The sequence below is a fragment of the Rhinatrema bivittatum genome, chromosome 8, assembly GCF_901001135.1.
Source record: "Rhinatrema bivittatum chromosome 8, aRhiBiv1.1, whole genome shotgun sequence".
NCBI lineage: Eukaryota > Metazoa > Chordata > Amphibia > Gymnophiona > Rhinatrematidae > Rhinatrema > Rhinatrema bivittatum.
In genome coordinates, this window is record NC_042622.1 from 262682039 (window position 1) to 262696337 (window position 14299).

A 14299-nucleotide genomic window follows, 5' to 3' on the forward strand; every position below is an offset into this window, starting at 1 on the left:
GGAAGCTGTTACTCTACCTGTGAATAGTGGGGTAAAGGGTGAGGGTGGGCCCAAGGGACCCCCCAGGACCCCAGCCAAGGCCGGTGCAAGAACCTTTGGTCATTCAACCCCCCCCCCAACTTAACTATTGGGGTCAACTCCGGCGCAGTGCTCCCTCTGATTTGCAGCAGTGACTCCAGCGCAGTGCGGTGTTAACTCTGGTACAGCACAACCCTGACTCGGCCTGACAAACCTTGTATCCCACAAAATCTTGACGCTCTAGGGCGACCACCCAGTTTGCACTGTCTGTGCCCCATTGCCAGGCCAGGGCCACAGAAGAGTGAAACCCCTCTCCTCCTCCTTGCATGTCACCGGGGGGGGGGGTGGACCCCGGATCTGCACCCCCACATCGAAAGCTGGCTCCCATTATTTTGTAATGTTTTCCTTTCTTTTCTTCTCCAGTTATTTTAACAATCTGAATCTGACACATCTGAATCTGACGATTCGAGGTTTTGGTCTGTTCTGCCCCGTAACTAACCCGCCCCTCACCGCTGTTTTTTTGCCTCGGTATCTCTGCCGGACCACCTTAAGGTCCGGGAGCGGGGGAGGGGAGGGGGGGGCGGAGCCTCTCGCTCTCTATATAAAGGCTGCCGGCAAGAGCCGTTTTTTTTCAGAAGAAGAAAGTGAGCGAGAGCGAGCGCGCGAGACCGCTGGACTGTGAAACTCTGCGCCTTTAGGTAACGCGAGGGCGCTGTACCGAGCCCGTCCGAGCTCCCTCCTTCCGGGTGTTTTTAATCTTTCTCGCCTGGCTCTTCTCCCCCCCCCCCCCCCCCACAGGACGAAGAGGGGTGGGGGGGGCAGGAGACAAAATCAACCCCCCCCCCAAAAAAAAAGGGCACCATAAACTCGTCCCCTGCACCCGAAATAAGGCGGAGCCGCCTCCGCACCCCCGGAGCCTGGGAGAGGCAATCCCGAGCCCTTAAGAGGGGAGGGGAGGGGAGGGGGGGGGGGGAAGCGCCGGTTCCTTGCACTCTTTCCCTTCACGGTGACAGGGCGCGAGCCTTCCCCCACCCCCCACCCCCCCCCCCTTGTCCTGTACTCGTGCACCCGAATCCCGCGGAGCCCTTCCCCCTCCGCCACCCCCGTCCCGGCGCCTTAACCTCTTTCTCCACCCCCCACCCCCCCCGGATCCGGTATCGTTCGCCCCCCCCCCATCTCTACCTTCTCTCTCTCTCTCTGCAGCTGTTTCTGCCGCGCGGCCCCGAGCATGGACGCGGCCACCATGAAGGACGTGGAGCTGAACGAGCTGGAGCAGGAGAAGCAGCCCATGAGGGCCGCCGCCGCCGGGGCGCTGGACGGCGGCGTGGAGAAGAACGGCGCCCTGAAGATCAAGGTGGCCGACGACAAGGAGGAGGCGGGGGCGGAGGCGGCGGCCAAGTTCACGGGGCTGTCCAAGGAGGAGCTGCTGAGGGTGGCGGGCACGCCGGGCTGGGTGCGCACCCGCTGGGCCCTGCTCGTCCTCTTCTGGCTGGGCTGGCTGGGCATGCTGGCCGGCGCCGTGGTCATCATCGTGCAGGCGCCGCGCTGCAAGGAGCTGCCCGCGCAGGGCTGGTGGCAGAAGGGGGCGCTCTACCAGGTCGGGGCGGTGGGGGCCTTCCAGGACTCGGACCAGGACGGCGTCGGCGATCTGACGGGTGAGGCGGGGCTGGGGCCCGGGGGGGGGGGGGGGGGGGGGGCTGGTGCCCGGGGGTAAGAGGGGCTGGTGCCGTCGGTGCAGTCATCTTTTATATAAATAGCCCCGGGGAGTTCAGAGGGGAGGGGGGGTTTGGCAGGCTTACGGGGGTACGGAGGTGTCTTGTCGCGGTTTGATCTTGGCCAAAAGTCAAAATAAGACTTGGTACTCGAGTGCAATATCAAACATGGGAGTTTGAAGCTCTAAATGGAGGGTGGTCCCTTCTCAGCCTTTTGGTCGGGATTGAATTCTGTTGAGTATTTGTTGGGGGGGGGAAAGGGATTTGGTTTAACACCTTGCAAACCAACCTTATTTGGGGACAGGATGATGTAATGACCATTGGGGGAAAATAGGCTTAAACCTCTGGTTAAAGAAAAGTGGGGTTTTGTTTTTTTTTAGAAACTCATAAAGTGCGGTGAGGGTGCAGTTTGCTCTAAAGGCACCATCTTCCTGTCTGAGGCACTGGGTGAAGGTCTGTGGTGAGCACAGGGTGGCAGCTTCCCCCCCCCCCCCCCCCCGTGACTGCTCAGCCGGGGATTAGTGTCTGGCCCAGGTTTGGGTTTTTTTTGCAGCACAGAGGAAGGAGACTGGGTGCCCCTGAAAAGTCAGCCGGTTTCCGCCGGTTTCCGAGCAGCTCTAGGCTTTGTTGCATCAGCTGCTTGCATCAGCTGGAAATTTGGGTCAGAGGTGACACAGGCTGTGGGGCTGTGCAGGGTATTTCAATTTCGTAAAGAATCAAACTGACGCATGTACCTGGCATCGCATTGGCAAGCTCTCTAGACTCAAATCAAGACGTTTGATTATATAAATAGATTGCTAGCTTTCCAACCCTAAATAGATATATTGCCAATCACTTATACATCTCATTAGTGGTGGTTTATTCTTCACCAGTCTCTTACCCTCCTGCATAGTTGTTCTCCCTCCATTCCTTCTAAACTGCCCCCCCCCCCCCCCCACACACACACTTTTGTATACCCCAGCCCTTCTCTTGCCCCTTTAGATCTTCTCTGAAGCTATTAGGGGGCTATGGTTTATGACAGTATAGGGACTTTAGTGTGCTTTGTGTCCTTGCCTCCCCTTCTGAAGTCAGGAGGGGATCCAGGGCCTATGGACACCTGCTGCTACCCCAGTAGCTTCAGGTAAGCTCTGCGTGTGGGAGTGGGGAGGGAAAGAGGACTTGCTTATAGCATGAGATTTGACAGCTGCATGGTAACAAGTGAGACTAATTTTTTCTTAGAAATGTTTGCAAGGGTTGGTGTAGCCACTATACCTGCTCCAATTTTACTAAGCTTCCTGCCCCCGCCCCCAAGAGACCTGGGCTGGGGATAAAGGAGGTTTACCTGCAAGCCCTGATCTGTGTGATGTTGGGTTTTTTAAATTTATTTATTGAATTTTTATAACACAAAGATAACTTTGCTTTAGTAATACAGCAAAAGGTTAACAATTAAGAAATATATTTCTTGCAATATATCCAATAAAGGGCAATATATTTCCATTTACATTTTCTAAAGAAATGTGCTGGGGGGAGAGAGAGAATACTAGAGGAGAAGTTTAGTAAGAACAAAACAACTTAAAGGCTCTCTGTTATTACCCTCTTTCAAACTTTATGTGAGTACAATTATGATAGTGGAGTGGGCTTCTTGGCGTTTATGAATTCCCTTAAATGTTCAGGATTATAAAACACGTACACATTTCCTGAGTATCTAATTACACATCTAAGCTGGATATCTCAGCAGAAATTCTGCACCCAGTGTACGAACCTCTGGGCGCATTTTCAAGAAATCTTTCCTTCGTAACTGAGTTACTCTGGACAAATCAGGAAATATACGGACAAGCCCTCCCAAATAAGTTAACATTTAACACTTTTAAAGTAATATTTCATAATCAATGCTTTGTCATATTCTGAGTATAACGAAACAAACAAAACCAATCTTTCCATTACTTCCAGACCTGAGCTTTCTAGATATTCAGACAGATTCTCAAAATCACCTGGAGCCCCTATCGGGGATATCTGGATTTGGCTCTGTCTTTGTTTCAGAAAAATAATTTTGTTCGGCATTGGTATCATTTCTTCCGGGATCTTTAGAATTTCCTTTAAATATCTTTTAAATGTCATTAATGGTAGTTCACCTACTACCTTAGGAAAGTTCAATACCCTTAAATTCAATTGTCTTAGTTCTCCACAGACTCAAGCCTGCGCATTGAGACTGCTTGTTCTTTTAGAGTTGTTACACTTAGTTCAGATATCTGTTTCAAATCATTTTTCACTTGCACTAGGTTATTGGTTTGTTCTTCACTCTCTCTTTTTAGCTGGTTTTCCAAAGAAGATATTTTCAGGGAGTTCTGATCCGTTTCTCGGGTGTACTCATTAACTACCCGGTTCATCCCAACTATCAGGTCCCATAGGGACTCCATAGTGATTACAGCCGGTCTTAGTACCTGAAGGGGGCTTCTCATGCCACCCCCAACTCCATTTCCTCCTTCTCCCATTGATGTTCCTTGGGGTATTCTCCCGGTGTCTCGAAAGTGTGGGTTTGGGTGGATAAACCCTCACTTTACCTTTTCTCTTGTGGGGCATTACGATTCAAAGAAATATTAACTGCGGTAAAAGGGAAATTCTGGGAGCGTCCGTATGTGCGACTGCTCAGGGAGCCATCTTGGATCTCTCCCGAGCCTCACAGTTTTTGATGTTGTATTTTTGCTAGGAATCCAGCAGCGCATAGACCACCTCAGTGCTCTCAAGGTGAAAGGCCTGGTGATTGGACCTATTCATGTGACAGAGGCAGATAACCTGCAGAGCACTAACCTGAAGGAGATTGACTTGTCCTTTGGCAAACTGGAGAATTTCACCCGGCTTCTGGAGGCTGCTAGAAAGAAAGGTAAGGGGATGGGGGAAACAAAGCAGAAGATTCTGGTACCCAGATCCTATGCTTTCACATCTTTGCTATCCCACTCCTGCCACCAATTCTCCATGTGACCTTCAGCAAGTCACTTAACCTCCCCCAAAATATATACTCCGAGGCAAGAACTGCGCCCCATGTGACTTAATCTGCACAGCGTCTTGCCTTCTGACAGTTCTATAGATGGTTATGGTATACGCATGCACGTGTACCGGAAATGCTTTTGAAATGTGCCTTATTCTTGAAACTTGGAGGCTTCTACTTATCTTTTCTTCTGTCTGCCTGCAGGCATCATGGTTATCCTGGACCTCACTCCCAACTACAAAGGCCAGAAGGCATGGTTTGAGCCAAATGTGGTGGCCAGCAGTGACTTCCAGAACAAAATGAAGGTGAGAGAGCATCCCCCTCCTCCCACCAGGCAACAAATCTCTGCTCCCTGCAGAGCCCCAGAGCTAGGCTTCTAATATTTGTTCTGCTCAGCTTGTCATACCCCATTGCATGTCCTTTTTTCTGAGCACATTCTATTCTGCTTCTCTTGGAACAGGAAGCGCTGAGCTACTGGCTGGAGCTTGGAGTGGCAGGAATTCAGTTGGGAGGAATTGAACAGCTGAATGTGAGTAGCAAGCCACAGGCCCTTCTAGGGATGGAGCTGAGGAGGGTTGGGGGATGAAGATAAGTGACCCAAGGATCATTGGTGGAAAATCTGTCAATCGACAGTCGCTGCACAAGTCTGATAACTGCAGGTGGTGATCTTTCCCGCCAACCAGAATAGGATGCTTGACTAGTTCTTTGGGGAGGGATCAACTTAATTCTCCCCTTCCCCCAGGGATAGATTGCAGGAAAGTTGCTCATCCCACATTGTAATTCAATTTCAATGTTTTTCTATCAGGCAACAGATTTGCTGGAGGACTGGAGGAATCTGACCAGTAATTACAGCAGTGAAGGCAAGGCCAGGTGAGAGCACGTACCAGAGATGGCACGAGGTGCATGGCTTAATACGGGGAGAGTTGTGCATGAGCAGTCTTCTAATATTAGCTCCATCCTCGCTTCTCTTCCAGGGTGTTGCTTGCTTTCACTGACGAGGAAGACATTAAAAGAACTCTGATGTCTGTGAACGAGACTAGTGTGGACGTTGTGTCCAGCCGCTATCTTCTGAACCTGACTGAGGCTCCCATAGGCAGTGCTGTTGCGAGCAGGATCCAGTCCTACGTAGATGCTGCTGGCCAGAGGTGGCTCAGCTGGAGTGTAAGTGCTAAAACCCATTTTCACACACACACACACACACACCCCCACGTTATGCTCAGGTTGCTTGGTAATGCCCAAATCCAGTTGTGCTGTGAAATGACCCTGTGGTCTCTGTTTCTCTGAAGGTCGGTGGCAGGACTGTGGGTCACATGGCCTCACTGGTACAAGAGAGGTTGCTGCATCTGTACCACATCATGCTCTTCACACTGCCTGGGACACCCTTTACAAATTACGGAGACGAGATCGGGCTGCAGGATCTGCCAGGACAAGTAAGGGCTCCAGTATTATGGCCAAAACTTCTGCTAGTTGGGGGTAGTTGGGGTGATGTTGGGCCCTGCATGCATAAGACATATGAATGAGCTGCTGCTGCTAATATTCATAGCAGCTTTTTAATCAGATATGGTTAAAATCAGGATTCCCATCATTGAGCACCAGAAATGGTCACCAGTGGGAGGAGGGGGTGGTTATATAGGACTATGGTGATATTGCCCTTGTACCATTCCCTGGTGAGACCTCACCTGGAATACTGTGTACAATTCTGGAGACTGCAACTTCTAAAGGGTATAAACAGGATGGAATCAGTTCAGCGAGTGACTTCTTAAATGGCCAGTGATCTTCATTCTAAAGCATATGCAAATACTTAAAGATCTAAACATGTCTACCCTAGAGGAAAGGCAGGATAGGGGACATTTAAATATCTTGAGTTTCCATGCACAGGAGGTGAACCTTTTTTTCAGTGGAAAGGAGGATCTAGAACATCAGATGAGGTTGGATGTGTGGAACAGCCTCCTAGTGGAGCTGGTGGAGGATTCAAGAATGGGGATCCCTAAGGAAGTGATGAGAATTATGCTAAACTAATTGGATAGATGAGCAGACTGGATGGGCCATATGGTCTTTCTGCCTTGTTTCTCTGCTGGCAAATGCTCACCCTGTGACTGAAACAGCAGAGGAATCCCTGCAAACACCTGCTAGGATTCTTGTGCTTGGGATGCCCCATCTTCTTCTTTCTCTCTACCTCTGTTTGATTCTGTGATTCTTTTCCCCTTAGCCTGCACAATCCACAGGCCCTGTGATGCACTGGGATGAATCTGAGAACTTTGGATTTTCTCTCAAGAAGCTGCAGCAACCGGACATTAATGCCAACATATCTGTGAAGGTGAGGGGGCTGGGCTGTGTGACGCTGTGAATGCCTTGCTTACCTAGACAGGGCCATTGGAAGGGGGGAGGGAGGGGTGGTTTGGTAGTAGCGTACTGGATGCCTGTTCACTAGAAAAGCTTTTTCTCTTCTTAGTTCCTGATACAGGATAGATTTCAATTAAAAAAAAAAAAAAAAAATTGAGGATAACTAATGTTCCCTGTATGTACCCGGATCAGCCCAGACAGTGTGAGCCTCCTGTCCAGCAGATGGAGACAGAGAAACTGAAAGGGTATCTTATATCAGGACAGAGCTCACCCTGCATCCCTTCAGTATTTCTGTCTCCAGCAGACGCAGGCAGTTGAACCTGCGGTTCCCTAGCATTATCTACTTTTTTCCTCTGGTGATTTCTTTGCTTTTCTTCCCTCTGGGTTGATTACAGGATCAAGCAAATATTTTTTGTTCAATTTAAAAAAAAAAAAAAAAAGGAAATCAAACTTTGACAAAGTGAGATTCTCATAGCTCTTACTGGGTCCTGGGGGGGATTTTTCCCCTTGAGTATTCAGCCTGGGACCCGCTTTTCCAGTGACCATCAGCCTGGCTGCATGGGGTGATACTGGTGCTCCAGTCACTCCCCCTTCTTTGCCTTGTGTGACCCCTGAGTTGCTCACTGCCTTGGGTCCCATAGCAGGGAGGCTTCCATTTCTCTGCTCTTAAGTTAAAAAAAAAAAAAAAAAAATACAAAGGCAAACGGCAGCGCATTTAATCGGTACTTACAGGGGAAGGAACCTAGCAGGACTTGTGCTCGCACTATGGCTCGTTTTCAGCCAGGCACTGCCTTTTCAGCTGCATTTTCTCCTCAGCTGCAGCAGGATTACCCCCACAGGAGTTAGTGCCACGTTCCTCTACCTGTGTAGCCTGCAGGGAGCCTGTTCAATGGCTCTCCCGTGACGGGCTCTGCTCTTTGTCTGCCCGGAGGGGAGGGACCCTCTGGCAGCGACTAAATCAGCGGTCCAGGGTTGGGTCGTGAAGCATGTTGCAAAGCCGGCTCCCTCATAAAAAAAAGCAAAACGCAGGAACGGCAGACATTTTGTTGTCCCCCCCCCCCCCCACTCCGGATCGCCCTACTGATACAGGACCTGAGGGAGTAACAGCCGGTTTTTAACCCTTCGCTGCCTGATTTAAGTCCCATGCAGTTCCTGGACCCCCCTTGCCTGAGAGTTCAGCATCGTTTTTCAACAGAATTTGTTCTCTTAATGCTCCTCTAAACTCGCCAGAGAGGATTTGTGCAACATGATCTGCTGCGCCCCCTCCCCCCCCCCAGCTCAGATCTCTCGGGTGACCACCAGGCAGGGCCCTAGAGCCCCAGATTTACCAGGCACAAATAGGGTCAGGACGTACCAGACCCTCCCAACCCTCTCCCCTGCCAGATGGATCCTGACACAGATTTGGCCCTTCCTAATCCACCAGTCGATGGGGACGATCCCCAGGTTCTGCAACTTTCAACGAGAAGAGCTTGACCCACTCATTCCTTTTTGTTTTGTACGAACTTGGCATAGAGGTTCCTCTGGAAGAGCCCCCCCTGCTGCCTCAACTTCATGCACCGTGGACCTGGGCTTGGCGGGACTGAGGGCTCCACCATGTACTTTTCCATTCCACCCAATGCTTTATGCAGCTCCGGGAGTGGGAGGCTCCCGAGTCAGGCCTCCGGGTGGGCAGGGCGATGGATAAGCTTTACCTTCTGCCAGACCAATGTCTGGAGATGCTTAAGTACCTAAAGTTGATGCTTCTGTGCCCAGTCACCAAACGCACCACCATCCCGGTGGTAGGGGCCACGGCATTAAAGGATCTTCAGGATCGGAAGCTGGAGCTTCATCTCAAGAGGATCTTTGAAGTTCTAGCTCTAGGAGTTAGGGCGACAGTCTGTAGCAGTCTCATGCAGTGGGCAAGTCTCAGGACTTCCCGTCTGCAGAGGCAGAATGGCTGGAAGCTGTGGTGGCTTATGGGGCTGACGCTCTCTACGATCTTCTCGGGGTGCAGGCCAGAGCCATGGTCTCGGCAGTGTCAGCCAGACATCTCCTCTGGCTGAGGAATCTGGCTGCAGACTCCTCTTCTAAGTCGCAGTTGGGCACTCTCCCCTTCAAGGCTAAGTTGCTTTTTGGCGAGGACCTGGAACAGCTTATCAAATCCTTAGGCGGCGACAAGGTTCATAAGCTGCCTGAGGTCCGCCCCAAACAGTCCAGGTCATTTTTTCTGTTGCACACTCTCTTCAGGGGGCAGTGCAGGTACAACAAGGCGCGGGGAGCTTTTCAACGAAACACCTCCACTAGATCTCAAGCATGGTCCCAGTTCTTTCGGGGCAGACGACCCTTCCGCGATGGTACTCACCAAGGCCCCGCCGCAAAGTCCTCTCAATGAGACATGGCCGGCCCATTCCTCTGTTCCAGACTTAGGTGGTCGGCTGGCCCTATTTCTCGAGGAATGGGTCAAAATTACTTCGGATCAGTAAGATGATCTAAAGAGGTTACGCTTTAGAATTTGCTCAGGATGTCCTGGACCGCTGCTTAATCTCTCCCTGCGGAAGCGGCCAGCGGTCTGCCAGACTCAACAGGCTTCAAGCACTCTGAGCCATAGTCCCGGTCCCCCCCACAGGAGCAAGGATCCGGCCAGTACTCAGTCTACTTCGCCGTCCCCAAAAAGGATGACTTTTTTGTCCAATCCTTGATCTCAAGAGTTAACAGGGCGCTCAAGGTCCCCCCACTTTCGCATGGAGACCCTGAGGGCGGTCATAGTGGCAGTTCACACAGGCAAATTCCTCGCCTCTCTCAATCTGACGGAGGCCTACCTTCACATCCCGATCTGTCAGGAACACCAAAGGTTTCTTTATTTCAACATTCTGGGACGACACTATCAGTTTCAGGCACTTCCGTTCGGTCTTGCCACCGCTCCCTGCACGTTTACCAAGGTGATGGTGGTAGTGGCGGCCTTCCTCCGGCAGGAGGGAGTCCTAGTCCATCTGTAGCTGGATGACTGGCTCATTCGGGCGAAGTCAGAGGACATGTTCGTGACTGCAGTTGAACGGGTCTTGTCAGTTCTCACCTCCCTCGGGTGGATAGTCAATTTTTCCAAGAGCAAGCCCTTTCAGGTTCTCGAATTCTTAGGAGCATGCTTAGACTCTCTCGTGTGGGCAAAGTGTTACCAGAGTCTCGTGCACTCAAGCTCATGGATCAAGTGCAACCTCTGATCTCTCTCGGTCCCCATGGCCTGGGACTATCTCCAGGTGCTGGGTTCTATGGCTTCAACTATAGATTTGGTTCCTTGGGCTTTTGTGCATATGTCTCCTCTACAGAAAGCCTTGCTGTCCCACTGGAAGCCGGTCTCTGAGGAGTTTCGAACACACCTCCCTCTCTCCGATGTTACCATCACAGACATGCAGTGGTGGCTCTCTCGCCACCTAATAAAGGGGATGCCCCTGGAAACAGCTCAGTGAATTATTGTACAACGGATGCCAGCCTCTCTGGCTGGTTAGCAGTGTGTCACTCAGTCTACGCAGGGATGCTGGTCCCCAGTTCAATCCCACAGGCACATCAATCGCCTGGAGGCCAGAGTGGTCCATCTGGCACTCAAGGTCTTTCTGCCCCTGATCTGTTGCAAGGCAGTGAGTTCTCCAACACCACCACGGTTGCCTATATAAATCGACAGGGGGGCACCAGAATTCGTCTGCTGGCCCTGGAAGCCAGCAAGCTGCTCGCTTGGGTGGAGTATCATCTGAATCGGCTGGCAGCCTCCACATTGTGGGGAAGGAGACTGTTCAAGCCAACTTTCTGGGGTCTAGACGTTGACGACTGAGAGTGGGAGTTGTCCGGGGCGATAGATCTGATTGTGCACAGGTGGTACGGGGGGTTCCCCACTTAGACCTGATGGCTACCCTGAACAACAAGAAGGCTCCCAGATTCTTCAGCCGCAGAAGGGAGCACTGCTTGGAAAGGTACGCAGAAGGATAGACCTCCACAGGGGGCCCGTCATTCTCGTAGCACCAGAGTGGCTTCAGAGACCATGGTACGTGGATCTGGTGAACCTCACGACTGACGGTCCTCTTAGCCTCTGGTCACCTCCCAAACCTGCTCAGTCAGTGTTTTTCGATCAGGCAGATAACTTTTTTTGTCTAGCGGCCTGGCTTTTGAGTGATGGAGATGGAGGAAGAAGGGGTATAAGGAAGAAGTTATATCCACTCTGTTCCGGGCCCGTAAGACTTCTACCTCTCGTTTATGTTCGGGTATGGGGACTGTGAGAATGTGTGTGCCGAGTCTGGAGTGCCGGTGTGCCATGCTCCGGTATCCCAGGTCCTCTTTCCTACAGAATGGCCTATCCAAAGGTTTTGGCTCTGTTTCCTCTTAGGAAGTTCAATGATTACGCAGTGGCGGCCCATCTGGATGTCATTCGATTCCTCAAAGGGGCCAAGTGTTTGACCCCTCTGGCAGGCCACGCTCAAGGACCTAACCCTTAAGACAGTTTTTCTAGTTTCTATTTGCTCCGCCAGGAGGGTATCCGAGCTCCAAGCATTGTCTTGTAGGGAGCCTTTTCTAATTCAGGTGTCTCCCTTAAAACAGTACCATCATTCTTGCCAAAGGTCATGTCTTCCTTTCACATCAATCGGTTGGTGGAACTCCCTGCTCGCTTTTCAGAGGATGTTGTGAGCACACCTGGTGGTGACCTATGGCATCTTGATGTAAAGAGTATTACTGCAATATTTACAGCTAACAAACAAGTTTCACATCTCTGATCATCTTTGTCTTATGGAGTGGCCCGAATAAGGGAAACAAGGCTTCTAAGGCTACAATTGCTCGCTGGCTAAAGGATGCGATTGTGGCGGCGTATATCTGTCTGGGCCGGACAGTTCCAGGGGGCTTAAAGGCCCATTCTTTGCGTTCACAGGCTACTTCTTGGGTGGAGAACCAGTCTGTCTCTCTGCAAGAAATCTGCAGAGCAACTACTTGGAAGTCTCTGCATACTTTTTGCTCATCATTATTGCCTTGATGTACAGGTGCCAGTTTGGTTCCTTTGGAAGGCAGGTACTTGAAGTGGGACTGTCGGTCCCACCCTATTTAGGGAAGCTTTGGTACATCCCAGGGTCTGGACTGATCCTGGTACGTACAGGGAAAGGAAAATTGGGTTCTTACCTGCTAATTTTCATTCCTGTAGTACCACGGATCAGTCCAGACTCCCGCCCTGACTACATCTACTTTTGATACGTCCACTCGACGTTTTCCACAGAATTTTGGATCTGTCTACTTTCTATCTGATGTGTAAGGCACCGGAGGTATTCACTATATGGTCTCTTTATGTAAGAGTGACTTCTTACCTGTTTGAATTTCCTGTTACAATTGAAAGTTAGTTTTTTTACTTGATCTTATTCTGGTTCACTTTTTCAATGCTATTTGTCTGCTTTGATAAGGTTTATACTGAAGGGACATGGGGTGAGCACTGTCCTGATATAGGATACCCTTTCAGTTTTTCTCTGTCTCCACCTGCTGGACGGGAGGCTCAACCCACTGTCTGGATAGATCCGTGGTACCACAGGTAAGAACCATTTTCCTATAGCACATGTTGTAGGGGATAGGGTTTCATGGAGTACAGAGGTAGGGTGCATGTCTGATCTATTCTTTCTTATCTTGTAGATGCAGGATGCAGACAAGCAGTCGGTACTGCATCTATACAAGCGACTGAGTGAATTGAAAAGCAAGGAGCGCTCCCTGCTGCATGGTGAATTCCAGCTTATCCCCAGTGACTCCAGTGTCTATGCCTTCCAGCGGAGCTGGGACCAGAATGATCGTTTCATCACTGTTTTGAACTTTGCCAACACAGAGTGTAGTGCAAGGCTGACTTACAATCTGCTGCCCAGTGAAGCTACGGTGGTGCTAAGCTCTGACCCCCAGAGGAAAGAAGGGCAGGTGATACTCAGTAGCCTGCAGCTGGCACCAACGGAAGGGCTACTGCTAAAGTTCCCCTATACACCCTCGTGAGATCGTAACTATCCAGCTCATCCAATATCGCCACATTCCATGGAAGCAGCAACCTAAGGCAAAGGGGCTTAACTCTGCACCATTCTGTGTTAACTGTGCGTGGGAGAAGGGAGTTGGGACTTTTGGCTACATGACAAGTTCGTTAGGACTCTTCTACATTCCCTTAGGTCTCTGGTCAGAAGTTACTTACGTTTCTCTAGTGCTTTGCAATGATCTCTACCTAAACTCCTCCTCCTCTCTTGGGTGAAGGTAAAGAGTGCCTGCTCTTGCTGTACTGGGGAGATGGGAGGGAGATTGGTGTTGTAGGGTTCCTCTGTTAGCAGACTACTCTAGTCATCTAGGACTAGCCTACCTCTGCAATACAAACTATACACCCCCCCTCCCTCATCTCTCTGTGCACTGGCAGCACTTGCATAGCTGAGGGTCTTTGCATTAGGTTAAGGCTGCTGGGATCAGTAACACATTAATTGTTTGTAATAAAAGTTATTTGTGCAGTGTAACATTTGAAATGGGTGTTTTTTTCTTTTTCTAAGTGCTAGGGGCAAGAACAGGTCTTGTCCCAGCCCTTGAAGCGGTTGATAGCACTATTTTGTGTAATCCTTACTGGGCGTTTGCATTCCTTTAGTCCTGCTCCTAACGATGCGTCTACTTATTTGTGGTTCCCTGTACGTACCCGGATCAGTCCAGACACCTGGGTTGTGACTCCGCACCAGCAGATGGAGACAGAGCAAAACTTGACGGGCTCCCTACATATAGTAAGGCGCCACCCACAGCCCCTCAGTCTTTCTCTGTCTCCAGCAGATGGGGCAGGTCCACCCACAGTCTCTGGGATCCCGAGGGTTTTTGTTCGGGCCTAGTCGGTCAGGGATAGTTTAAAAAAAAAAAAAAAAGATTAATAAGAGGATTAGGATTCTCAAGGTTGATTACTTCAAAAAAAAAAAAAAAAAAAGAAGGAGATCAATTTTACAGGAAGTCATCTGCAGAAGGACGAGAAGTCCTCCCGTCGTGGAGCCTCCCAGGAGGGTTGGAAGGTCCTGAGAGGACCAGGTTGAGGCCGCTGCTGAGGGTCAGGACCCGGCCAGTGCGGGCAGCAGCGTCGGGGGTGACACCGGGGAGCCCGGTTCACTCACCCCCGCTGGAGCAGAAGACTACAGGACCTCGGCCAGCGGCTAAGTGTAAAAAAAAAAAAAAAATCTGTCTTGCGGTTTTTATTTTTGCGCTGTGCCGGCTCGCTCTCTCTCTCTCTCTCGCGTACGGGGGGCTGACTTGTTTTTTGGGTTTTTTC

The 14299-nt window shown here is 50.6% G+C and overlaps 1 protein-coding gene across 1 annotated transcript; it reads left to right on the top strand.

Annotated features, from left to right (window-relative positions):
- Positions 1 to 642: 642 nt before the first annotated feature.
- On the top strand, positions 643 to 13514 carry SLC3A2 (solute carrier family 3 member 2). Its single transcript, XM_029614816.1, has 10 exons — positions 643 to 716; positions 1222 to 1673; positions 4417 to 4590; positions 4900 to 5000; positions 5156 to 5224; positions 5501 to 5565; positions 5670 to 5856; positions 5982 to 6125; positions 6905 to 7012; positions 12670 to 13514. Exons 2-10 carry the CDS (start codon positions 1247 to 1249, stop codon positions 13012 to 13014), a joined length of 1620 nt encoding a protein of 539 aa, XP_029470676.1. The 5' UTR covers positions 643 to 716; positions 1222 to 1246; the 3' UTR covers positions 13015 to 13514.
- The last annotated feature ends 785 nt before the right edge of the window (positions 13515 to 14299 follow it).

What these genes read in the sequence shown, in the direction of transcription:
- SLC3A2 (XM_029614816.1), top strand. Translation starts at nt 1,247, where the DNA reads ATGGACGCGGCCACCATGAAGGACGTGGAGCTGAACGAGCTGGAGCAG. An exon ending in ACTTCCAGAACAAAATGAAG is followed by an intron (nt 5,001 to 5,155) that starts GTGAGAGAGCAT and finishes CTCTTGGAACAG; the next exon opens with GAAGCGCTGAGCTACTGGCT. An exon ending in ATGCCAACATATCTGTGAAG is followed by an intron (nt 7,013 to 12,669) that starts GTGAGGGGGCTG and finishes CTTATCTTGTAG; the next exon opens with ATGCAGGATGCAGACAAGCA.